Here is a 27,059-nt window from a genome sequence, read left to right as displayed (position 1 = left end):
TAAATGTCAATTCACCAAATCAGATCTTCTCCATGAGTGTTTTCTGTGCTCCCACAGGCCTGAAGAGGCTTAATTTATTTGGCATGCTACTATTTATACCACAATACACCACCACACAAAGGAATAACATGGAGATGTTCTACTGCTGAAATCCATAATTCATCTGAAAATAGTCTCTTCTGTTCAGTCTAAATTAAGAATTATATTTATCACATAGTATTACATCAAATTAAACAATTAAAGTTAAAGCAAATGTACATACCAAGGAAAAAGCGGTGTACAAGGATTATATGGCAAAAATGAAATAAAATAAATAAAAATATAAAATTCCCATCCCGGTGAATGTGGGTGTATCGAGATTTCTAGCAGTGAGAGTCCTTTTATTTCGCAGTGACACAGTAAGTGATTTTGTAAAAGCAGAGAAAAGGTAAAGAGCTGACCTGGTAAAGTCATCCTCCCCCAGCATGTGCCGTGGCACTGGAGAATATCGTGAGGGGTTGACCTGAGGAGGCTGGTACACAGGCTTGGGCTCCATGGCTCCCATGTATGCCATGCTTGAGTTGTGGCTGACGTGGTTATCCACCATGGTGGGGAAGGCTGGGGGGAGGGCGAGACCAGTAGAGGGAAAATGAGAGATGATTAGTCCTGAAGTGGTTAATTCTGTATGTATGTGCATGTTTGAAAGTGATTAAAAGACAGTAAGAGAGATTAAGCATGTGAACATGTGCGTGTGTGTATGTGTGTGTTAGCCCAGTTGGTGCTTGGCAGAATCTTTAGGTGTGACTTTACACAGATTTGTGTGCGCCTCCTCACTCAGCAGGAGAGAGAGTGGAGGAGGGCTATGTGTAGAGCACTGTGGCATGTGGGAGTCTGAAATAAGAGCAGACACGGTACGCCCACTGCTATACCTCTGCACTGTTACAGAACTACATAGCAGCACACTAAAGTATATCCTAATGTCTCTTAAAAGCAATGTAAAGTCAATGGGCAGCATGAGCAAGTTTAAAACTCAACCTAAACAAGTATAACACTTGTTGTTTCAATCTGAACTGCTGATTGCCATTCAACTAGATTTCCAATAATCCACATGCTGCATTCGTTCCTGAAGATTAAGATAATTAAAAATGTATGTTTAAGAGTGGTCTGTGGTGGAGACTGGCAGAAGGAGGTACGTACTGCTAGAGTAATCTGGAGGTGCATACATGTCGTTGAGGTGCACAGGTCCTGGCTTAGCCACTTTCAAATAGACCATGTCTGAAGTATTCTTCAGTGCAGCAACAGCCTCCTCATGACGCACATCCTGCAGGATGATGTTGTTCACCTTCACACACATACACACACACAATAATTTAGATTTTACTTTGTCAGGTATTTCAATAGACTTTGATACATAATGTAGCTACAATGTACCTTATAGATCTTTTATTTTACACATAACAAGCAATCGTTTTGCTTGAAATAATTCATTTGAAATATCCAAATATCCTAATAACATTATGTCACATGTGCCTATTGTTAAAGAAACATTTGGTCCTGACAAAGGAATAAATACCTTCTGCACACACACACACACACACACACACACACACACACACACACACACACACACACACACACAGTCTGGTGTTTGACCCCAGGTACTGTGACATTGCATTTGAGGCAATAGGAAGGAAATGCTTGTGGAGAGGAGGCCAGGTGGCCCCTTGCACTTAGATTGGCTTCCTACAAAAGGAAAAAGATGAGACGCAGCAGCCGGGTAAGGGGAAAAACAGTTTCCTTTTCTATATTGAACTCTTGGTGTATAATGTACATACATAAAGATTTTACAAAGAGCTACAGATGAATGTCATGTCATGTTGTCAAAAAACATTACACTACATATCAGCCATAAGCTTTATCTAAAGCTTTATCTAAAGAAACATATCTATATTAGTTGGGATTTTAAATGGCTGTAAGCTATGTGAAGGGAAAATCATCTGAGAAAATTAAAGTGAACCACATGTGAAAGTGTACAGTGCTTAGTGCAGTGTAGACATGGTAGCATACAGCCAGCAGACGATCGCCTGTCTGCAGTCTTCCATCTTTCTGTGCAGCTCCTCCTTCAATGATCTTTGTGATATAAATGCTGTTGTCTCCAGGGATATGCTGATTTCCAATACCTCCAGCAATGCTGAAACCCAGACCTACAATGGGATGTGAAATAACCATTAACAAGTACTGAGAAGGTCTGATGCCATAACAATGCTAAATGTTTTTAAAATACAGTGAGGGTGTCCATGTAAAAGATTCCGCTTTTTGTTTGCTCTGACCTTTAGGTCCTTTAAGCAGGTTGACCTCCAGGATGGATTCGGGTGGAGACTGTCTCCTGCGCACCAGCAGTCGGACCACAGGGCCAGCCTCCTTCAAAGCCTCCACGGCCCGGCTATGCACCACCTCCGACACATCCACCTCATTTACACGCAGTACGCAATCATTCACCCTAATACACATATACACTGCATAGTCAGTCAGTGTCGCATGACAAACATATCTAAATTTCACTGTACACCAGATCTAGTTTAAAATCAAAATACTCCAAAATTACATTACTCCAATGCATGTCTTCTATGAGGAAATGTTGTTTGAGAGTGTTCTAGAGCACTAAATAATTTTCATTAAAAATAAATACAGATGCATCAGTAACAACATGAGACAATTGAGACTATGGTTCAAAATTACTAGTTTGCTTACTAATAAAGTGACCGTGGTTGGAAGGTGATATTCCCTGGCATGTTATTAGCTGCGTCAGTAACAAACTAAACCACCCTGACTTAACCGAAATGAAAACCATGTATCACTGACTTTACAGTTCTCACATTTATAACTGACTGTTCTTTTTCTTTATTTGTTTTTATTTAGTCCTTTTTTATTTTACTCTTACTATCTGTATGAGACAAGCTTTTGACCCACATTCTATGCTACCCACCTGGGAATTGTGACGGCTTTGAAAAATGGTCACATTTTAATAAATAGGATACTGGGGTTCAGAAAGCTATACACAAAAACCCTGACTGCATAACAAAAAAATTAGGGCAGTGGTCCTAAGGCAGTGGTTTACTAGGGCAGCATTTCATTAATGCAGTGTAACTCAGGAAAAAAAAAAATGACAGAAGAGCATGTGCAGACTCACCCTAGTCTTCCATCCATGGCTGCTGCACCTCCAGGGATGATCTTAGTAATAAAGATTCCTGGATCATCAGGAATATGTGGATTATCAATCCCCCCGGCAATACTGAAGCCAAGCCCAGAGTTTCCCTGTACAGTACAGTAGAAAGAAGTCTTTAAAACTAGCATATTGTGGTCTCTTCTTATGGAGATTCGAATTGTCTCCGGTTGGTAAATAAGCACGCAAGTTTTTTCGAAGACAGGTATAAAAACATTACAAGATTGCTGGGAAACCAGATGGGTAAAACACATAAACTAAAGTAATATTGAGGTAATAAAACAATATTTTAAGCTCTTGTGCTACAATACTCTCTTCTCTTTCTTGTTAACTGACTCCCCCTCATGCTACTCTTTAGACTACTCATTTCCCCCTTGATTACCAGTGTTGTGGCTTAAAGCTCAATGGTCTATCAGACATGGTTGCAAGATGGGCCCCAAAGAAGACAGCAGAGAAAAGATCCACTTTATTATTTTCTATAATTAATGAGGAACAGTTATGGAGGCAGGCTCTTAAGCCAGAGCAGGCACACTGAGACCCACTGTCAGTTGTTACACACCCACAGACCTTTTACTGTGCGATCCTAAATAGTTTATTTAGGCCTCAGTGTGGAGAAATTCCACTTAGTGGAGAAGCAGCCCTGCAATTATCTTGAAAGCCAAGAGATGCATCTAGACCTGTAGGGAGATACACAGTGCTCTGGCATGCACTGAACCTTCTGCAACAGCTACTGCTGTTTTAAGGTGCTATATACTATCCGATTGAAACTTTATTGCTTTATACAAAATGGAGGAACTTGGAAAAAAACTCGGCCCCCAGAAGTTTATTTATTCAGTCATATGCTTAGTGTTCACTTAAAAGAGCTTCTTCTTTGAGACCATCTTGTTGTATTTAATGAGTGCAGCTGGAGAAGTTGAATAAATTATAAATGGAGAAGGAGTGCAGTTGTTCACTTTATAGAGAAGCCATTTCACAGTTGCGCCTCCCGTTCAGTTCAAGGGCTCACCATTTATTGCCATCTAGTGGTCAGATGTGCACAGATGACTTAAAAGAACATGAAACTTAAAACAATTTAACAACATTTTATATTGCTTAGTAAATAAAATGAATGATGTTTACCCTTTCCAAAATTATTTCTTCATACTTGTACATGCCATCACTGCCATTTACCTGTAATTAACAAAAAACAACAACAAATAAAACGAATCAATATAATGTGGTTTCATAAATTGCACATATGGTTTTAAACAATAAAACAAAGATTAAGACATAATCACTTTAAATTCTAAACAATAAACACATCAAGTACATGCAATGCATCGAAAACTGGACATTTTAGAAACAATTTGATTATTACAGTTGACAATTCAAAATTGCAAAGACATTCTATCATTCACAGTGCAATTTGTTATGAAATTCTAATAGAAACAGTGAGGCACCTCAAATCCACCTGCAGTTTTGAGGCTTTGGACAACCAAAACCATTCTCCTCTATATTAACATGCAGGCTTGAGATCTCTTGGGAGCTCTACAAATATCTCACTCATACCCCGCATTCTTCCAGTTCAATGAAAAATGTACCTGCCTTTGATACAAAGACATGTGTTATAAAATTACATATTGTTTTAAAGTTACCTTAACTCTGAAACTGAATAAAATAATTTACTTTCCAACAATAAATAGCTACTTTTCTGTCAGGATTATGATCCAAAAAGATGCCAACTATGGATTTTGGTAGAACATCTGCTTTACTACTATCTGATCTCGACAAGGCCGTTGACACCATCAATCATAAAATATTCCTAGACTATGGAAACAGCTCTCCCACTAAAAGGTGATGGCTTCACTAACCATATGTCAGTTTATCATACATATTACCAAATAGAAAACCATACATTAGCTAAAAATTTTTTTTATAAAACTGTTCATTAAAAAAAAAAGAATAAAACAAATGACAGATTTGGTGCCCATCTTGGCTCCAGTCATCTCAAGTCAAAAGAACAATTCTGAAACCTAATGAACTCTTATTTTTGTTTTAGTCATCATATCAAATCAATTACTGGTACTATGTCTCGTATAACATAGACAGCTATATAGAAATAAGAGACGCTCATCCATATTTTTATTTTTAGCAGAGCTGAGTACTTTAATACTCAAATTATTCAAAATGTCTTTGTCAGAGTTCTCGTTAAAAAAAAGGAGACACCACCTGACTAGTTAAATTCTCACATTAGATCCTAGTATTTCACTATAAATTAAGAGCAGTGCATTTGTCTGGTATGCTCAGGAAAAACAATTGCAGCAAAGCTCTCATGTGAGTAGGAGCCTGCTTAGATATTTATATTCATGTTAATCACTAAACAAGGTAAAGAATCGTCTCTATGCTGCTCTTAGTTCAATCCGAATTGCAATGAACCTCAGAAGTTCCTTGTTGTTAGAAATTTTTAAATCATGACTGAAAAGCTTGCAACTGATCAATCTTTAGGTTTTAAGGCACTATGTTTAGTCTATAGGGAGATTTCCTATATTAGATTGTACCTGATCTTACATTACTTAATATTTAATTTAACTAAATCTACAGTCATCTTAAACGTATATTGCATTTCATATGAGATTGAAGAGAATAATCACACATGGGAGGCAGAAACTATTGGTTGTGTACTCAGAAACAGCAGATACTTACATAAGGACCTGCATCTAGTGAGTCTGCATTGACAATGATGGGAGGAGGATTTGCCTGCAAAATAAAGAGATACACATTACCTCAGTGTGTGAGGCTAGCTTCTCACACATACACGCTCTCTCTCTCTCTCTCTCTCTCTCACACACACACACACACACGCACACACGCACACACGCACACACTCTCGCTTTCTCATTCTCTCTATCTTTTTCTCTCTCTCTCTCTCACTCTCTCTCACGCTCTCTCTCTCTCTCACACACACACACACACACACACACACACACACACACACACACCCTCATACACACACCCTCATACACACTGTCATGAGCAAGGAAAAAATAAATCCACGCCATGGAAACAGCAGTGTGCCTCCATGAAACATGGTACGTTATCACCAAGGTGTGATGCCGTAGGGAGAAGAGCGGAATCAGGACTGGAGGTGTTAGGATTAAATTGGCCTGTTGTTCTCTGTCAACAAACTACACCTATAGCAAAAGAAATATGCTACTATATGTTCAAATTCCCATCTGGACGACACGATTCCTTTCTTGCATCTTCTTTCATAAAGTGATACCAAAGGTGTTAGTATGTGCAAGCCAAAGACTAACATTTTGACAACATCAGTGAGTATCCTCTGAGAGTAATCATTAGACACAAATCATCCCAAGGGCTTTCATGGAACCATAAAAGTAAACCTGGTCTTGTTTTTATCACTGATCTGACATATATAGTGAGAGCTGCTGAGTGATCAGCTCCAATGCATCTTTTTCTTTTAGTTTCAAAGGAAGCCCTGTCTACACAGACACGATTGCATTTAGTCATTTTCCCAACAAGAACTATACAGAAACTACAAAGCAAGATTCTAAGTAGGACCAAGATATGAAGATAATTCAATATACTTCATTTTTCTAAACAATTATATATTTATCATTATACTATTAAAGCAACAATTTTAAAACAACTCAACTCTTAAGAATTGCAACAACAACATGTGGGATTACAGCAATACAACATACTTCCATACACTGTGGACTTTCAACTTTCACCAAAATTCACCCTTGATCACAGACTATCACCGATCACCATAGTTAAGTTTTCACCTAAAATCTTTACCCTTCACCAAAGACATTCACCTTTCACAATAGACTCTCACCTTTCACCATAGTTTACCTTGCAGCATAGACATTCACCCTTCACATTCTCTTTCTTTGTAATTCCAGTTTCGGTTTTGCACAATAACGTCTTCACATCATAACAATAGCCCCATGAAATACAATAGCCCTTTCTCAAACTATTTTTTGTCTCATAGATTTTAGTGTCATCTTCCATCTCTTGTTTTCTAACAGGTACATCAGCACAATCACATACTGTTCTTCCCAAGATTCCTCGCAAATGTACAACTACAGAACTGCCTTGGTGATAATCTGATTACCAGGTCGACTGTCCAAACCAAATAAATACCCACTATTTATCACCTACAATACTTCATAAATAGACTAACAAGCTACAGTGTGTTAAATCTAGACTTCATGACCTTGATTTAAATTTATGTATTTTAGTTAGTAGTTTCATGTCTCTAATCAATCTTTCTTAGAAGATATTTAAATCATACTCTGCAAACAAGGATCATGTTAAGGCCAAAGGCAGTCAGTTTAGTATAACAGTGTGATACTTTGCAATTACATTTTCTAAAATACTGTAGGAGACATGATTCCTAAAATTCATAGGTTTAGATATAAGTGAACTGAGTATTGCACTAAAACTAGCAGTTTGTTAAAAAAAAATATATATATTATTTTAATGTTTAATTTGATTTCTCATTCATTTCATATTATTTTAAGATTTGTTTTTATTGTAATTCCAATCAACCAACGAATGAAAAGTTTAAGTGATTTAAGAAAAGTGAATGCTTACTTGAAAGCAGATATGGACCAGAGCCACACAATTAACCATTCATCAAATATATAAGATTTCAAACTGATGCTCGTCTGAACATCACTCTACCTGTTTTAAATGAACCGCACTCTAATGGTTGATAACAATAATTTTTTCTCTAACATTATTCTCTCCTGACATTCTCCAAGAATAGTACTTCAGCATACAGCACTTTGCGCATCAAAAGAAAAATGTAGAGTTAACGGCCCAGCCTGCTCATTAGTTATGAAATTATCCAACAAACCACACATCATTTCATGCCTGTAAAAGCCAACAACCTAGTCTGTGATTCAGTTGATAAATTTTACATCTTTATTGCACTACATAAGTTATACCAGCGTGGGTTGTATCTGTCTCGGAAGAAGGTGAATGAGCAGTCAGCATTAGCAGAGCAACATGTAACACAGAGAGGCCATGACCTGGTATGAAGCTTACATGGTCAGAACATTGCTGCACATCGCCATCACTACATTGCCTACCAAGGAAAACACAATGAGTACAATTTTGGAAGGTGTCCTGATGTGGCAAAAGGGTAGAGAAGGACCATGGGTGGAATTAACCAAATCTGGATAAAATTATCATAAATCCCTTAATTTCCTTTTAATTCAAAAACTAATGCTAAGAGGCTATTCTCTGGCCAGCTGTCACTGTTCACATCTCTCCAGCTGCAGTACAGGAATCAGGGCCATACCCACAAAATGCTGGTTGGGTATTTGATTTATTGCAGCTGCTGCTTATTTAGAAAATGAATTAATACTAGCGCCCATCCCTGACTGCCTTTCCCAGTTGGACTTGGTTACAGACCCGCGGGATTACAATGTGAGCTCTCAATGAACCTTTGTGAATGGTGGGACGTGCTATAGCCAAATTGTTAAATAATCAATGTGTTCCCATGGCAACAGCTACCCAGGCTACTGTGGTGAAATGGATACGATCCTCCTCCCTGTCTGTCTCTTTTACTGCAGAGTGCTGCTAATGGTAGAATTGGTGGAGGCTTACTCTGGGGTAAGCATAACTGTTTTACAGTGCCAGGCCAGCTGTATCACATCCACCCAACTTTGACCTAAAGCTGCCACACAATAGTCAGGTAAGGGCGACTACCCATTAGACATCTGCAGTTGACGACATTTCCTGCCAGATAGCTTCTGGGTGTAGCAGCACTCCATGTATAAAAGCACACTTGACATTTTTTTTTTTATTCTAAAAATATTGATCTAAATAAGGATGTAGGCTTCATGCTTTATAAAAAGAAAATAGCTACTGCAAGTAATATCATCCCACATATTTTGCAGTACAAAACTAGAACATTTCTTTTGTAATATTGATCAAAAACAATTTAGGTAATGGGCCACATCACACTTCACCTTGTGTCAAGTGGGCCAGACCAAAATAAATCAGTTCAGTAGAACAACCGCACATCTAACTCTTAAATGTTACAATTTTCTTATCTGAAAAGTGGTTATAGGCAGGTCCATAAATGTTTGGACATTTTGCTGTCGACCCCAAAATACTGGATTATTAGATAATATTAAGTAATATTCAATAGTATCATTTGAAGGTAGTTATATCTATGCTTCTTGAGCCTCCATGCTATGTTTTCTTGTGATATATAGACAAATATATCTAGAGAGAAAGAGAGAGAGAGAGAGAGAGAGAGAGAGAGACTATTTTCAGTGAGATTTCATATAAGCCGCACTGCAATCCAATCAATAGAGACCCAATTACAATGCACCCAACATCCTATTCATGCCGAGGCATGGTTGCTGAGAAGGAGAGAAAGAGAGGGAGAGAGAGAGGGAGAGGGAGAGAAAGAGAGAGGGAGAGATAAATGAGGAATTAATAAAAAATGTCATTTTGAAGAACGTATAATTCTTAGGTTTGAAACTAGCTAATGCCTTAATCTCAGTTTTCCCACAAACCCACAAACATCCTTAATAATTCCAGAAATTCTAATTCCTAATTGAAGAACCATATTTACATGGTTTTAAAGTAAACACTTTCAACTAATGGTAATTAAAAGAAATTCAAAAAATAAAGTACATTTTTTTGGTAATTATAATGCTTTCATCAGCAGCATTTCCCTTAGACGTATAATGTTAATAAAGTGTACTCCAAACAGCTTTAACTTCTAAAACGTCACTGGTTTGACCTTGAGGTAAATACAGAAGAAACCTTGAAATAATTTCAACAGGCTTTTTATAGGAACACTGAGTTTCTGAGCTCCTACCATATTTGTCACAAGCAGCCTGGCCGAAGATGATATGAAGCATGTTGACTCTCTCGGAGTTAATAATCTACCCTGCCAGGACTGATCACACTGCTTCCATGCTATTTTAACCATTAGCCGCAACACTGTTATCATCTCTAGCTTTACAATGAGGATGCATTTAAATTAAAACATCATGCTGCTTTGCTTGTCTATTCATCACACAAAGCAGAACCTGAACCTGATCTTCAATGACATACAGCGAGATATAATCAATTCATGTAGATTGAATTTGTTTGCTTTCCTTATATTTCTTTTATTTGTAAATGTAAGAGACACTAAGCATGAAGCGGCCAAAATAAGACAATATATTTAAGACTATAACAGTCTGGCTGTAAAGATACGAATATGAGACCATGCATGTTGCTTCTCATTTGGCTGCTATCCTTGGTTGCTAGGATAAAAGCACTGTTTGCTTGTTCTGTGCTGGTTCTGGTGAGCACCAAGAACAGAAGATGTCATTTTTTTCCCTCCTGATGGCAACAAAACATTAGGGCAAGTAAAAACCACTGAAAGTGAATTATTATATAATATCTCAAGTGACTACTAAGAGGATGTCTACAATATCGGTATTTTTCTCCCCCTTATTTAATGTTGCTTGAGTGCACCTTGGATTAGCGTTCTGTTCTCTTTTGTTCCAAATTACATAATTATTTACTGGTCATTTTATGTGTAATCAGTAATGCATGTTCAACACATGTATGTTACTTTAGAATTATATATATATATATATATATATATATATATATATATATATATATATATATATATATATATATATATATATATACAGTGGGTACGGAAAGTATTCAGACCCCCTTAAATTTTTCACTCTTTTTTATTTTGCAGCCATTTGCTAAAATCATTTAAGTTCATTTCTTTTCCTCATTAATGTACACATAGCACCCTATATTGACAGAAAAACACAGAATTGTTGACATTGTTTCAGATTTATTAAAAAAGAAAAACTAAAATATCACATGGTCCTAAGTATTCAGACCCTTTGCTCAGTATTTAGTAGAAGCCCCCTTTTGATCTAATACAGCCAGGAGTCTTTTTGGGAAAGATGCAACAAGTCTTTCACACCTGGATTCAGGGATCCTCTGCCATTCCTCCTTGCAGGTCCTCTCCAGTTCTGTCAGGTTGGACGGTAAACGTTGGTGGACAGCTATTTTTAGGTCTCTCCAGAGATGCTCAATTGGGTTTAAGTCATTGCTCTGGCTGGGCCATTCAAGAACAGTCACAGAGTTGTTGTGAAGCCACTCCATCGTTATTTTAGCTGTGTGCTTAGGGTCATTGTCTTGTTGGAAGGTAAACCCTCAGCCCAGTCTGAGGTCCAAAGCACTCTGGAGAAGGTTTTCATCCAGGATATCCCTGTGCTTGGCCGCATTCATCTTTCCCTTTATTGCAACCAGTCGTCCTGTCCCTGCAGCTGAAAAACACCCCCACAGCATGATGCTGCCACCACCATGCTTCATTGTTGAGACTGTACTGGACAGGTGATGAGCAGTGCCTGGTTTTCTCCACACATACCGCTTAGAATTAAGGCCAAAAAGATCTATCTTGGTCTCATTAGACCAGAGAATCTTATTTCTCACCATCTTGGAGAACTCCATGCGGGTTTTCATGTGTCCTGCACTGAGGAGAGGCTTCCGTCGGGCCACTCTGCTTTAAAGCCCCACTGGTGAAGGGCTGCAGTGATGGTTGACTGTGACAACTTTCTCCCATCTTCCGACTGCATCTCTGGAGCTCAGCCACAGTGATCTTTGGGTTCTTCTTTACCTCTCTCACCAAGGCTCTTCTCCCCCGATAGCTCAGTTTGGCCGGTCGGCCAGCTCTAGGAATGGTTCTGGTCGTCCCAAACGTCTTCCATTTGAGGATTATGGAGGCCACTGTGCTCTTAGAAACCTTAAGTGCAGCAAAAAATTTTTTGGAACCTTGGCCAGATCTGTGCCTTGCCACAATTCTGTCTCTGAGCTCTTCAGGCAGTTCCTTTTACCTTAATGATTCTCATTTGCTCTGACATGCATTGTGATTTGTAAGGTCTTATATAAACAGGTGTGTGGCTTTCCTAATCAAGTCCAATCAGTATAATAAAAAATTTCTGGACTCAAATGAAGGTGTAGAACCATTTTAAGGATGATCAGAAGAAATGGAGAGCACCTGAGTTAAATATATGAGTGTCACAGCAAAGGGTCTGAAAACTTAGGACCATGTGATATTTCAGTTTTTCTTTTTTAATAAATCTGCAAAAAGGTCAACAATTCTGTGTTTTTCTGTCAGTATGGGGTGCTATGTGTACATTCATGAGGAAAAGAAATGAACTTAAATGATTTTAGCAAATGGCTGCAATATAACAAAAAGTGAAAAATTTAAGGGGGTCTGAATACTTTCCGTACCCACTGTATATATATATATATATATATATATATATATATATATATATATATATATATATATATATATATATATATATATATATATATATAAATATATATGTTTTTTTTTTTGTTTTGTTTTGTTTTGTTTTGTATTGTTTTGTTAGTTACGTCATTGCTAACAATTGAACACAGACAGAATTCAAAAACTCCAACTTTCAGGCCTTCCTGAAAAATGGTTCTGACCCCCTGAAGGCAGTGTTGGGAGTGACAGAAAGACATTTGGCAGGCGAGCAGACAGAAGCAGCTTGCAGGTCATCAAAACACAGAGGGCTTCTATGGGATCTGCTATTAAAACAAACAAGCACAGATGATAGGGACATGTCTTGCTCTTAGCATGGAAGAAAGACCCGATCATCTCTTCTATCCTTCCTGACATGCCTGAGGCACTTGCTCTCCATCCTTTCACTCCAACACACCCACATAGCTCCATTCACTCAGTGTGCTTGTGTTGAGTTTGGCTGACAAATCTGTGTAGGTGTGGAAAGTAATGAAGATTTACAGTAAGTAGGACAACGGCAACCAAAAAGTGCAGAAAATAAGAGCTGTGCCACTACTTTTCTCCACAAAATTATGGATATATATATTTTTGTACACACAATCATCCATATGTTGGCATATTTACTGCCAAAAGGTCATAGAATTCTTTTGTTTTAGATATCTTTGTTAGATCAGATTTTGCCAAAACAATCTGCCTCCCATAGAGGGGCCAGATTTTAGTCTCTTTTGCACACCTTCAAATGGAAAGAAGAGCCTCAGAACACAAGCCTACAGCATGTACGTATATCCACTGAGACCAGAGCGCGTGTTGCTGAGGCACACACACAAGTATCACACCCACCAATCTGAGATCACGCAGATTGACAATTTTCACACAGTCACCGTCAGAGAGGAAGAGCTGTGATAATTCAATGTACCAAGAACAAAGAAAATTATTTATTTAATTCTGAGTGGTAGTCCTTTTCGGAAACCAGCTGGCAATGAAAAAATGACTTACATAAGACCATGCAGAACTCCATCTACCATTCTTATTTAGTTTTACAGAAATCCCTTAAAAAAAAATAAAAAAATAAAAAATTTATAAAATAAAATAAAAAATGTATACAGATTTTTTGCATATTTATTCTACATTGACTGTCCATTTTAATTGGAACACCTGCTCATATTCTTATCAAAGTGGTTATTGAGTGTATAGTATATTGCATATGTATTCTAAAACACCTACTGAAGAAGCTCTGACTCGGTCTACTTTGTTTTTTACTAAAAACAAGTCTGTTATATTTTCTCCTGATTTGTCAAATCTGTGGTGTAATTTGTAGATACATTAGTATATCCATTGTCTAGAAAATGAGGGTTTTGCTCAGTCAAAACAAAGCATGATCAATCAGTATTTAACAACACTGAACCAACAGTTAATTCTGATTTGCTATATTAAATCTTCTGCATGTAGGATTTAGAAATTTTGCCCTCCTGAATAGAAAAATGCAATTTCTCCATTTAGAGAGAATTTAGGGCTATTTGAGTCCCAAACCATATCATTCTAAATAGTATGCTTTAATACTAATGAAAGCATGCTAGTATGCACTATAATAATACATGGACCAAGGCATTTTTGCTTTTTATTGCTCACTCAACATTAGAGAAGGTGCTGCAAGAACTTTCCTGATCACATTACTGTTACTGTCACAGTTACAGAATACAGACCAAAATCTCTCATTTCCTGTAATGTAATCTCACAATCCCTTGCTATGTATACTCACATCTATCTGTACTGTACACCATAAAGGTTTTGCTAGAGGGCTATAATACACATTGGAGAACAAAAGGATCACATCTGGTCAATTTCAGTGCAGGTATTTTGTTACCGGGTACATTTACATTTACTGCAATTCAATCTGTGTTCTCTGTGTACTTTGTTATATAATACGTGTATGTTGATCACCTGATACAACCGAGACCAAAACACAATATTGAGAGATTTTATGACCAGCAATCATTAGTTCTATAAATGTACACACAAGGTTAGTGATTTACATATTTACATGTTCATCTAAAAGTATTTCACTATTTCAAGTGATCTGTTTCCAATCTGCTATATAACAAAACATCGACAGGAATGACACAGTATGGTGGCTGTGCAACATAATAAAGTGTAGTCATTCTTATTCTAAGTATCATTTAACATTTATGGAAAGGAGTCAAAGATTTCTATATCATTTTTCCCCAGTCATGAAAGTTACACTGTCCGGTTTCTTGATAAAATGGCACTGTGTTAATTAAAAAAAAATAAAGAGATAGAGAACAAAATAAAGAGTGAGTGAGATGCTGTGATAATAGGAACTACGTTTTTCTAGTTCCACAACTAGAAACTGAGGTGAGATTTTGCACCACTGTAGTGTACAATATGCAGGCTTAAATAGATTACAAACAAACACTGCACAATAAAGCATGAATATTGCCTTTTGAGTGAGTGAGGTACAAACTAGTTTCATGTAGCAGTATGCACATAATTGGTCTATCACTCCAATTAATCAAATCCTGAATTTTTTCCCCCACTCCCCCGTTTCCTGTTTACACTTTCACATTCTTGAGCCACGTTTATCAAACTAGACACAAACATTGCTGTGTAAACTGTTCTTTCGGGCATTTACACAAGAAACTGGCATATGGCATGAAAAGCTGATTAAGGTAGAAAACCTAAAGTCAACCTCGACTTAAAGAACATCAGATTTCATAGTTTGCACAAATTATTATTTATATTAGGAATATTCCATAAAGTTTAAATTCACATTAACAATATTTAGTAAATGCCTTTATCTATTTAAACACGAACTTGTTTTTATTTAACCGGACAAAGACATCTATAACTAGTCCTGCTTTAGACCACATTTATGGTATTACGTCTTTTTTTCTCTTTTAATAAAAATTTTTTTTTAACTTTTAATTTAATAAATCACCCAAGGTAATTACATAAATGACTCTTGCACAATCCATATTCCCCCAGGACAGGTTTGAGAGGGTAAATATTTTTAAACAGTGTTTGGAGAAGAGATGTAATCAACTAGATGTGAATGGAAGTTCAGAAATGTACATTTAACAACTATTACAAACAGACTACAACTAAGTATAATGTGCTTTACATATTCTGTGCATTACAAAGGTGCCTTTGAGATGCCTTACATATTTTAAAGATCAAAATGAATTTCACTATAGAGTTCATCTTTTATATAAATGCTGTATATTATTATTATATTTTAACTCCATGATGTTCGCAGCAAGTCAGGAAAACAATAACAAAAAAATCTGAGCATAACGAGTAAAGTCTGAACAGCCTTTGGTTGCATCATTATCTCTCTCTCTCTCTCTCTCTCTCTCTCTCTCTCTCTCTCTCTCTCTCTCTCAACCAGGGCATCACCCAACCCACTGACAACGTCCTTAACAGCATTTTGGAATCAACTGATTACATAATTAGGATTTTAATGGCAAATATTAATCCACAAAGGACCTGTATTGGGATTTTACTATCTGGATTCGTCAATCTGTTCATAGTGTGATGTGTTACACAAGTATCACATGACAATGATGCAGAAGACCCACCCAAGATAAATTACTTAAAAAGAGGAGATAACACGTGATTATCTGTTGATAAACATCATTGCTTGTGTGTATAAATAGTCAATATACCGTATGCTATAATCTTATTTACGTGCTCATGTACACATCCAGAATGCAGTTTTGCAGTTTCTTTCTGTTAGGCAGAGCGAGGCTAATATGAAGTTCAATTCAGACTGCACCATGGCAACAACAGCAGTGTCTGGCAAAGCTCCCCTCCTACCCAGCACCAAAGTGGATGCAGCATTAATGTGAAACTGTGTGTGTGTTTGTGATATGTGATGTAGGTTTGCATGATTAAGATGCGTGATGTACTTCTCATAACACCCAGGACAAATAATTACACACATAAAAAAGGCTAAATAGGCAACCACAAACCCTGTGTGGTACATGCTGTAACATCTTAACGGTGTATGTTATTACCTGCTTTTCTGCCACAAACCACGAAGTCATGATGACTAATATCACATAACTACTTTTTTCTCCACATGCACAAGAAAATACACCAGAAATCACATAAAGTGTTGTGTGATTATTAACTACTTACATATTTGACTGTGTGCTCATGAGCCATAGAATCTCGAAAACAAGAGACAAAGCAAAAGAAAAGTTAAAAGTGATAGAGTGTTAGTTAAGGTTGGGCCACCACATCCTGCCCGAACAGCTTTACTGTACCTTGGAAGTCTGGAACTGTGCTGTACAGACCAACACTATTCTTCCAAAAGGTTTTGCCGGAGTTATTGTTTTGTGTTGATGGTGGTGACACAGATCTGTATTCAACTTGTTTAAAATATAGTGACTGTAAAGGACACAGCATATGATTTACCTCATTTTCATATTCGTCAAACCGTTTATGCATTGTGAAAGGGATACTGTCATCTTTCATCCTATTAATAATGGGATGTATTATCATAGAATAAAAATGGGCAATTGATCAATTAGTTATATGTATCAATTACTTTGCATTATAGTGAGAACAAAATGCCCCAAACAATCAAAGCCCTAAAGCTTAGATGTAATTGCAACAATATATATATAGCATGCACTAGCACACAGAGGATAGAATTCCAGCATAACACTGAGTTTATAGTGAACATACTTGCCATGTAGCACTGAAAAGCTTTGATAATGCAGCATGCTAATCTAGCATGTAATCTTTACACTTTACATACCGCTATCCTCTCACGGTAAGTGCCGGCAGCTGAGACTCTCCAAGACAAGAGATGGCCCTCTTAAATTGCATCCCTCTGAAGTTATGTGGTGAATTAACATGTTGAGTAAATCTGCGATGTGTGTGTAGACTGAAACTGTACATTATATTATCTGGTAAACATCTATCTATCTATCTATCTATCTATCTATCTATCTATCTATCTATCTATCTATCTATCTATCTATCTATCTATCTATCCATCTATCTATAAGGGGTGTAACACAAAAAAAAATTATATCACGGTTTGGTACATTCCTCGATTTTTGAATCACGGTTCAGTACGATTTCGGTACGGTTTAGGGGGAAAAAATGCAAAACATAAAATTGCCCGTCGTCTATTATGTTATTATAACATTTGTGAACATCAACAATTTTTATAACAATTAAAAATAAAATGCCTGTTTAGTTAAATAATATATAAAATAATATTTTATTTAAAAAAATATGTATAATAAATCAAATTAATGCAATACACTTTATTTTGATTACACTGGTAAAAATTATATTTTATACATTTTAATGGATTAATTAAGTTTTAATTAATGTATTAATCTAATTAAATTTTACATTTGTTAAACCCTATTTGGTTAATACAGATGTGTTTGCAAGTGTGTTTTACATTACATTTTCTAAAGATATGATCTAACTGTTCTACTTATTTCAGCATACTTTAACAAATGTCTTCATTCCTTCCATCCTTCATTCATTCACTTCCTTTGTTTGTGGAGAAATTCTTGAAGCTGTACATACTGTAAAACTAAATAATCTATAGCACTAGCGTTAGCCGCTGACACGATGACACTTCCTGGTTCCTGGATTCTTTAGCCATTTCATGCATGTGCAAAACAAATCAAGCAAATCCAATACAAAATACAGTAGCCACAGAGGCACTGCGCTCACTGTAGTTTATTTTTTTATACCCCTGGCATTGTTGTGTGTCTGTCTGTCTGTCCGTCTGTCTGTCTGTCTGTCTGTCTGTCTGTCTGTCTGTCTGTCTGTCTGTCTGTCTGTCTGTCTATCTATCTATCTATCTATCTATCTATCTATCTATCTCACATTATGTACTGTTACAGCCTTGTTCATTTTGTCTTGAATACACCAGGTGTCTGAAAATAGTGCAAATAGTGCACACACACACACACACACACACACACACACACACACACACACACACACACACTTACTTATAAGTGAGTTACCAGTTTATCAGGTAACCTACAATTGCCAGACATGAGTGGCTCAACAGTTAAGGTGATGGGTTAATGTTCAGGAGAGCAAGGGGTCAAGCATCAGCACTGGTGAGCTATCAGTTTTTTGTCCTTGAGGAAGGCCCTTAACCCTCTTTGCTTTAGAGCCACATCTCAAAGTTTACCTTGTGCTCTGATCCCAACTAACAAGATGAAAGAATTTTATTTTACTGTGCAGTAATGTATATTATTAAAATCTAAGAATTATTATTATTATAATTATTAGGGTGATCCTGATACCTATATATATTTGCAAAGGAAAAATAAATAATCTGTTATTTCATGTACATGATTTTAGTTACATCAACTAGCAAAACAAATAAAGAAAAACTAAATTTAACTGTACGTATACTAAATGGTTGAATAAAGTATAAAATAAAAATTTATGTCTAAAATAAACCCTTGAATTGTGACCAGTTCAGCAAAGCATAAGCACCCACAGACGCCCACAAGCTGAAGAGGTGTTAAGCAAAGAGGAGGAATGTTTTAAGGACACTCTGTAGTGTTATTGATTGCAACAAATGCAACTGTGGGAGCGATGATACAGTTAGAAGCAGATGCACATTTATTTTATATGAAGCCTGCCGCAGTCTGGAGTATAAACAGTATCCAAAATAGGATGATGAATCCCCAGAACATTGCTGGTCTGAACCTGGTGCAATATTTCACTGTGATGATAACCTTTAAACTGATGGGTGGAAGAGATGGGATGCCATAACGCAAAAGCTGTAATTGTGCCAAAAAATAAAGGCCTTTAATCGACATGCATGCACACCTGTTTTTTCCTGTCAACATAGTCAAAGCATCAAGAGCTGAATCATAATCAAAATGGTTGCACTTCCAGGCCAGTCCACCAGAGGTCTCATTTAGCAGTGCTCTAACCTGTTGTCATGGTTACTAATTATTCTCATGTGGAGGGCAGGACTGTATTGCCTATATAAACGCTATTCACTTCATGGTTTGTTTCAAACTCTTGCCAGTTACCTAATGAGTTTGAGCTTCTGTTCTTCTGATTGTCCCTACTTTTGTTTGCACTTACTGTATGCAAATTTTAAAATGTATTGTTTACTGTGCATCAGGGTCCATTATGGATGGGACCCTATATTAAAAAAAAAAAAAAAACACTGAATCAGATGCCAGTACATGCACACACCTATTCACACCTAGGTTCAAGCGTTAGCTTAACCAAACCACATATTGGCATGTTTTGGGTGGTGGGAGGAAACCAGAAAACCCAGAAGTACATAGATGTATTTCTGTTACTTAACACTTGAAGCAAAGAAACTACATTCATGATCATGGCGTTCCTGTGTCATTTGAGAAACAGTCTATTTTCTGTAATCATTTTCTCAGGAACAGACATTTTACCCAATCTCAAAATGGATATAAGGCAATTTCTTTAACTGCAGGAATATATATATATATATATATATATATATATATATATATATATATATATATATATATATATATATATATATTTATATATAAATTTTCAATACTAGTATTTATGAAAGACTTGCATACTAATAAATAAGATTAGACAGCCCTGCTACCACATGACCAGAGGAGTCTAAGCATGCAGTGGTTGCCATGGCAACGCTGTCCTGGCTCAGTCAATCACATGTCAGCCCTCTGCATTGCTCAATTAATTTTCATAATCTTGCCCGGGAGCCTCTTTTAAATCTCAGATCCCAGGCGCGCCTGTTTATGAAAATCTTTGACAGGATGGTAGAATATGATTAGTCCTTTGTCTCTTACTACTAAATAAAATATTTTTTTAAGTGTTATACATCAGACTACAAGACTGAAAACTGAGCAAAGTTGCTAGACAAAATTTTTTATGGTGCACTAATTAAGATTTCTGAACTACCGATAAAATCTATAATACATACCTTTCTAAAACAAATTCAAAGGCCTTTAGGATTTGATCATTTTAATATGTATATCATACTGCAGAGATGTACAGTGAAAATACTCAGGGCCCAAACACTGACACACTAAACCCATGGTCTTCTGATACTTATAATATGAGAAGAATATGATATAAATATGTAGCTACAAAGTCTGATTTCATATGTGCATGCCCTTCATATGTTTTTACAATAAAAGTTCAGACAATGACATTTGAAACAACAACTTCAGATAATGAACCATTTAAAACTTCCTTAAACACATACTTCTGTAATGCATGAGGTACTTTGATGTAGGCAATATTTTCACACTTCGATGGCGCTTCAATTCATTGATTGTAATGATAATATCTAAACTGCTGAGGTTTTTACACTTTTTGCACAGTAGCTGAAGCCTGAATTATGCAGCAAAAGTGGAGGACCCATCAAAAGCTACTACAGATTAAAACTTGCAAAATGGCTGACCTTCCTACCGTGACTGCAGCTGTATGAATGTGAGTTGTGAAAACGAATGCATGCATTTTCCGGTATTCCCACCTTCTGCTCGCCAACTGCTTTAGAGTTCTTACTCACACCTAGGATGCCAAGTGGACCTTTGAAAAAAGTGCTGACACATAGTGCTTCCACCCAGTATAGTGATGAATGGTGCTTTTTTTTCACACCTATATTCCTCTCTGTCCAAACTCCATTAAGAAACAACTGTTTTACTTAGCTGAAGCACCGCCACCCAACAGCAGATATTCAGCACTATTAACTGTTTAAACAATCGCTCTAATAGGACAAGAAATACCTGTTAGTCACATGTTCCAATATTTCTGACCTTATAAAAAATGTATTGCGTTAAAAAAAGAGGAACCATGTTTCAAAAGGTAGATGTTGTTAGATGAAAAGAACAGAAAAAAAGTTTCTACATCCCAAATTAATATTTTGACCTCAAACCAAAATGGCCCCCACAAAAAAAAAAGAACTGGTGTTCCAATACTTTTGAAGGGAGCTGTACACATGTGAACCTCTAGACACATTTGGGGGGGCAGCCAGGTAATCTGTAAAATAACATTTCTTAGTTAGGCTAGTTCTCTCAACAGTTCAACAAAATAGGGAACAGAATAATCACACATTAACCCAAGTAAACTTTGTGGACTTATCAGAAAAATACAACAGACCACCAACGTTTTTTTCCAAGGTCTAAAGGGCACTCCATTCTGATTCCGGTGTAAAACCACAGCAGAAAAATAAAATACTAATTCTTGTATGCCTCATAGATATCGTGTTATATACATAGTATACATAGTATATACATAGTACGTTATATATGCTACACAGATATGTAGCTATTGTGCCAGTGGAAAGTTCATTGCACATACCAAAGTCACTACACCAAAACATAATGCTAGACTATCAAACCGCACTAAAATTCTGATCTCCATTGTGTCACCATGGCAACGTCGGCTTGGTGCCTGTAAGTTTCTGGGCAGAACCGAGAAAAAACACATTTCTAAAGGAATGAGAAAAAAACCCACAATGATACTGGTGGTTCAGTCATGCATGGGAGAAGGGGAAACATTTATATGCATCCACAAACATTGGTTAATTTGAAAAACATGAGGTACCAGAACACAAAGGGAGAGGTGATTTAGCAAGTGGTCAGGGAAGGGAAAAACCAAGAATGTATAGATACAGCAGTGCTATGAACATGCAAGACATTAATGCCAAATGGAGTCTTATGGCTAAAAGTATAGGTGTTTGCAAACATAACATTTCAGTGATGCAGTTGGAGAACTGGAGGAGTCAAATACATGTTTCCTATATGCACATATATCTCACAACTAGCATTTAGCTCAGAGCACTGGCTCTTACAAAAGTACATCATGCCCTTTAAACAACATTAATCCCAAATATCAATAAAAATGCCTGCTTAAATGAGCCAAATGACTTGCAGTAATGTACATAGCGCAAAGAAATGCCCAGATGGCACAAAGTTGAAGTTAATGAAAAATGGGCTAACAAGTTAAGGAAACAAAAATATATTTTTTACAGCATTTATTATTATTTCTTCTTTAAGAAATTAAAAAGTTAAACAATTTTGTTAAATCTGTACTGTGTGAGCACAGCTTGATTGTGGAGTTGACTGAAATTTTGTAAGGAAGGAGACACCTAAAGAATGATCATCTGGTAAAATGATGAATAAATAATCATGAAAAAAGCTGCAGATGTGCTGGATACATGCAAATATGTTCTGCAGTGTCATATCTGAGAGCATTTTTTAACTATAGGCACAAATTAAATTCCCTTTAATTTGTCCGATTCCTCACATGATTTGTCTATCATTCTTTACATGTTCATGCTTTCTTTAATGATATATAAAATATTCTCCAGCACAAATCATATGCATGGCAAGTTGCTTATTACAGAAATACTGTGACTATCATCTTATATTGAATAGTCATAATGAAAATGTAAATGTTTTTTGAAAACACGTGGTACGTAGTATATGATTGGCAGGCTATATTTCTATCACAGGTATCGTTTTTATCCGAATATTATGTGTATTATTACTATGGAAGGTGTCATTTGTTAAATAGCATTTTGGGCAGGTCTAATGTACTTACTTTCATTAATATGCTAATATACAATGATTTTTAAAGGATTACAGGATTTCAATATGGATGTAGTCTAATGTAGTTTGATGTATCCTTTCTTGATGACATAGTGGGTCTTATGAAAAGTCTTAAGGAGGTCATTATTTCTGTCTTAGAGCCAGAACTTGTTCATACAAAGAGCATACCAAACATATCAAAGGACATAATGAGTTTTTTCAGTAGCAGAAATTTTGTATAAATAAGCTACATTGGTCAAAATGTTCAGTGAGATACTAAGACCTTGCTGTAAGATCTAGAAATATTACAAAGCAGTTATGGCTGAGGGTATTAGAACATAATAATAAGTCCCTCCTTTAAGACTTTTCATAAGACCTACTCTGATAACAAAATCTGGTCACCAAGAACAAATATGTAAACAAAAGTAAAATATGTATACATCACACTACATGCATAATAAAGTATATCAGTATTGGTATTACTATTAATGTTATACCAAAGCTTCTTACAGTAAAGCACAACTTTATCTGTAAAACGTCAAATTAACATTTAAACTAAACATTGTATGTGAGCCATAAAGTCAGAAAAGCACAAGCAGACATATTAGAGTCTTTTATAATTGGGAAAACTCTGTACATGCCTGAATTTAGTATTTAATACTTTGCCTCACTTAGTCTGGACACAGGTACTGTACAGTATATTGTTCTTTGAGATAAAATATCTTGCTTGGTTTGGCATCTATTGCATTTTGCACAACAAATTTAGTATTTGTTTTAAGCCTGTTACAATTACACATTTAAGTGCTTGGTTGTCCTTTTGTGGCCTATATCTTGGGTGTTACCTGTTCTAGGAGGGTATGTCTGAAATAATTTTTCCATGCACAACTTGTGTTTCCTCGTAGAAAACTCACGAGGCAGGAGTTAAAAACTGTTCAGACAGAATGCAGACATGTTGACTAATGTGTCACTTACCCTGGTGTTTTCTAATGATGTAACGAAGAAATAGCAGACGTTGTTGCAACACAACGTGACCATACCACTAATTATCTTAAACCTTCTTTTCAGTGGGTTGACAATACATTGCACACCTACATTTGTTAAATAAGTTATTTGTGTAACAACAGCTGTAACCTTACCTGAAAAAGTAAATGCAGGCAAACATTAAAGTAAAGCCTTTTTATATAGACAAATATATAAATATATATATATATTTATATATATATAAATATATTATGCATTTCCAGAGTAGCTACACTACTACTTTAGCTTACATAGCTCACAACAATAGCTTTTTTCAGAAGGAATGTTCAGCAAGCATAAAATTATGCTATTCATTATTCAAATCTGTTAGATATTAGATATTTAACACAAATCCAACCTCCACAGATGCTGATAACCTTTTGCAAATTTAAATCCCAACATCCAGGGTTATTTTTTGCAACACCTGTACAACTACTCATTCGTGCAACAGCTAATCATGTGACAGCAACACAATGCATAAAATTACACAGATATACGCCAGCAACTTCTGGTAATGTTCACAACCATTAAAATGGGGAAAATGTTATCTTGACCGTGGCAGGTAAGTTGGTGAAAGAATGCTGTTAGCTGGTTTAAATATGTATAGTACTGAACTCCAGGGATTTCATCCTGGAGAATAGCCAGACTGGTTCCAGCTGACCAGAAGGCTAGAGTCAAACCTTAAAGTGGATGGGCCACCACAGCAGAAGTCTATAACAAGTTCCCAAAAGTGGGTTCATAAACATGACAATGAGTTCATCAATTGGATTGAATCCAATTCAGTAACCAGATTTAAATCCAAAAGAAAGACCTATGGGATGTGCAAGAAATAAAGGATCACAATATGAAAAGGCACCTGAAAAAATCTGCAAGAATTGCATGATGCAATCATGTCACCATGGGCCAAAATCACAAAGGAGTGTTTCCAGCATCTTGTAGTAGATGTCATAAGATGTCATCTTGGAAATGCAGAAGACATTTCCATGACACAATGAACAGCAAAGAGGTCCTACCCAGTATTATTACAGTGTTTGTAATAAAGAGCTCAGTGATTATACACAATATACAAGGCTGTGTCAAATAAAAATCTTTTTTGTGGAGAATTTATTTTTACATTTCCATTTCAGTCAGTGCAAGTGTGCTCTTATGAATGTCTGGATTCCTAGAACCACAAAATTGTATTAAATTCTAATTCATGTCAAATGAATTCATTAATACAATTTATTTCCACTTTCATAGAATATGATTATAGAAAAAATACTTTTGTTTAGACACATTTTAAATAGTAAATAGCTAATAGATTTAGGTATAATAGGTGCGTCTACACAGTCCAAAAAAACTAAATGCAAGCAGAAAAGCAATCTTACTTAAACCCTGAACAGCATCAACTAATTTTAAGGCAATAATTCATTCTTGCACATTAATTGTAGGCTGCAGAGTGTAGCAGTAAATGACTGATTATGCATCTAAACTACCTCAGGTTCTTCTGCTATTGAAGAGTCAGTGCAAACTATGTTCGTTTAAACTAAAGTTCGTTATCCACCTGGTGTCAAAACATGAAATGAAAGAATGGCAGCAGCTTGTGACAATAAGTTTGGTGAGACAGGTCAACATTAAAAACCTCATACACAATTAAGTTAAAAGGATATCAAGTTTGACATGCTATATTCTACTATTCAAGTGATTTTTTTTTTTTCAAAAGTAACTATTTATGAGTAAACAGTAGCTAGAGCATACATTCTAACATCTTTTAGGTTTTGAACAATTTCAGACCATGTTCAGCAAGGTGTGTATCCTGTCAGGTTATGTACAGGTTTGCAAGGCTTCAACAAAATTTACAGTACAACTACATCTGAAAGCTACACCTAAATATTTCAAACTACCAAAAGAATGAGGCACAGGAAAAAGATCATTGTGACACAATTTATGTACGTGCACTTGTGGAACTTGCATTAAATTTAATTTTAAATACAAACCTTCATCCTAGCAGCTGTAGGATATTTTCGAATTATCAAAATCTGGCAACCCCATAACTGTCTTTAGAAAATGTTAGCATAATCATGAGGTGTCACCAGAATCACCAGAGCTGCACAGGTTGTTGCTGGGATCCTCTTCTCTGTAATGACATCACAGAGCTCCTGAATGTTAGACAAATGGTGCCTCTCCACCTTCTGCTTGAGGATGCCCCACAGGTGCTGAACAGGGTTTAGGTCTAGAGACATACTTGGCCACTCCATCACCTCACCATCAGTTCCTCAGCAAGGCAGTTGACATCTTGGTGGTGTGTTTGGGCTCGTTATTCTGTTGGAAAACTGTTGTTCAGCTCAGTTTCTGAAGAGAGGGCATCATGTTCTGCTTTAGCATGTCACAGTACATGTTGGAATCCATGTTTCCCTTAATGAATTGCAGCACCCCAGTACCAGCAGCACTCCTGCAGCCCCAGACCATGATGCTACCACCACCATGCTTGACTGTAGGCAATACACTAGGTAGGTACTCCTCACCATGGCGTCACCAGTGCTAGAATCCTGTTCTGAGTGAAACTCGTCTTGGAAAACCTCTGTATGGCACTGGCCACTGTACTGTAACTTAGTTTTAGGGTGTTACCTATGTCCTTAAAGCCTAGGCTATCTTTGTGGAGAGCAACAATTCTAATTTTTTAATCTTTACCATGAGGTGCCATGTTTAACATCCAGTGGTCAGTATAAGAGAATTGCACTTAAAAGATCCAAATTTTAACTGCTCTAATACAAGATACACAAATTTGTAAGGTCCTGTCAAGCAGACAGAAACATGAACATGATAAATAGGACATGTGGCTTTGCATGGTTAAATGACATACAGATATTATCACTTAGGGTGTACTCACTTTGTTGGCAGGTATTTTAACAATAATGGCTGTATGTTGAGTTATTTTTAGAGGACAGTAAAT

General features: G+C 36.4%; 1 protein-coding gene across 20 annotated transcripts in view; it reads right to left on the bottom strand.

The window, feature by feature from the left end:
• dlg3 (discs, large homolog 3) overlaps nucleotides 1–27,059 on the bottom strand; it is a 74,715-nt gene that overhangs the window by 29,797 nt on the left and 17,859 nt on the right. For 14 of the 20 annotated variants that reach the window (XM_083560252.1, XM_083560253.1, XM_083560233.1 and 11 more), the window contains 7 exons: nucleotides 5,885–5,938; nucleotides 4,322–4,372; nucleotides 3,170–3,294; nucleotides 2,310–2,479; nucleotides 2,047–2,183; nucleotides 1,177–1,321; nucleotides 441–597 (listed from right to left, as the gene is read on the bottom strand). In XM_083560252.1, the coding sequence (XP_083416378.1) occupies nucleotides 441–597; nucleotides 1,177–1,321; nucleotides 2,047–2,183; nucleotides 2,310–2,479; nucleotides 3,170–3,294; nucleotides 4,322–4,372; nucleotides 5,885–5,938 (839 nt within the window). Of the gene's footprint in view, nucleotides 1–440; nucleotides 616–1,176; nucleotides 1,322–2,046; nucleotides 2,184–2,309; nucleotides 2,480–3,169; nucleotides 3,295–4,321; nucleotides 4,373–5,884; nucleotides 5,939–27,059 lie in introns of all 20 variants that reach the window. The other 6 variants (XM_083560249.1, XM_083560231.1, XM_083560229.1 and 3 more) reach the window with 1 other exon arrangement.

This window comes from Silurus aristotelis, assembly GCF_946808225.1.
Source record: "Silurus aristotelis genome assembly, chromosome: 14".
NCBI classification, from domain to species: Eukaryota; Metazoa; Chordata; class Actinopteri; order Siluriformes; family Siluridae; genus Silurus; species Silurus aristotelis.
This window is presented reverse-complemented; position numbering and strand designations above follow the sequence as displayed.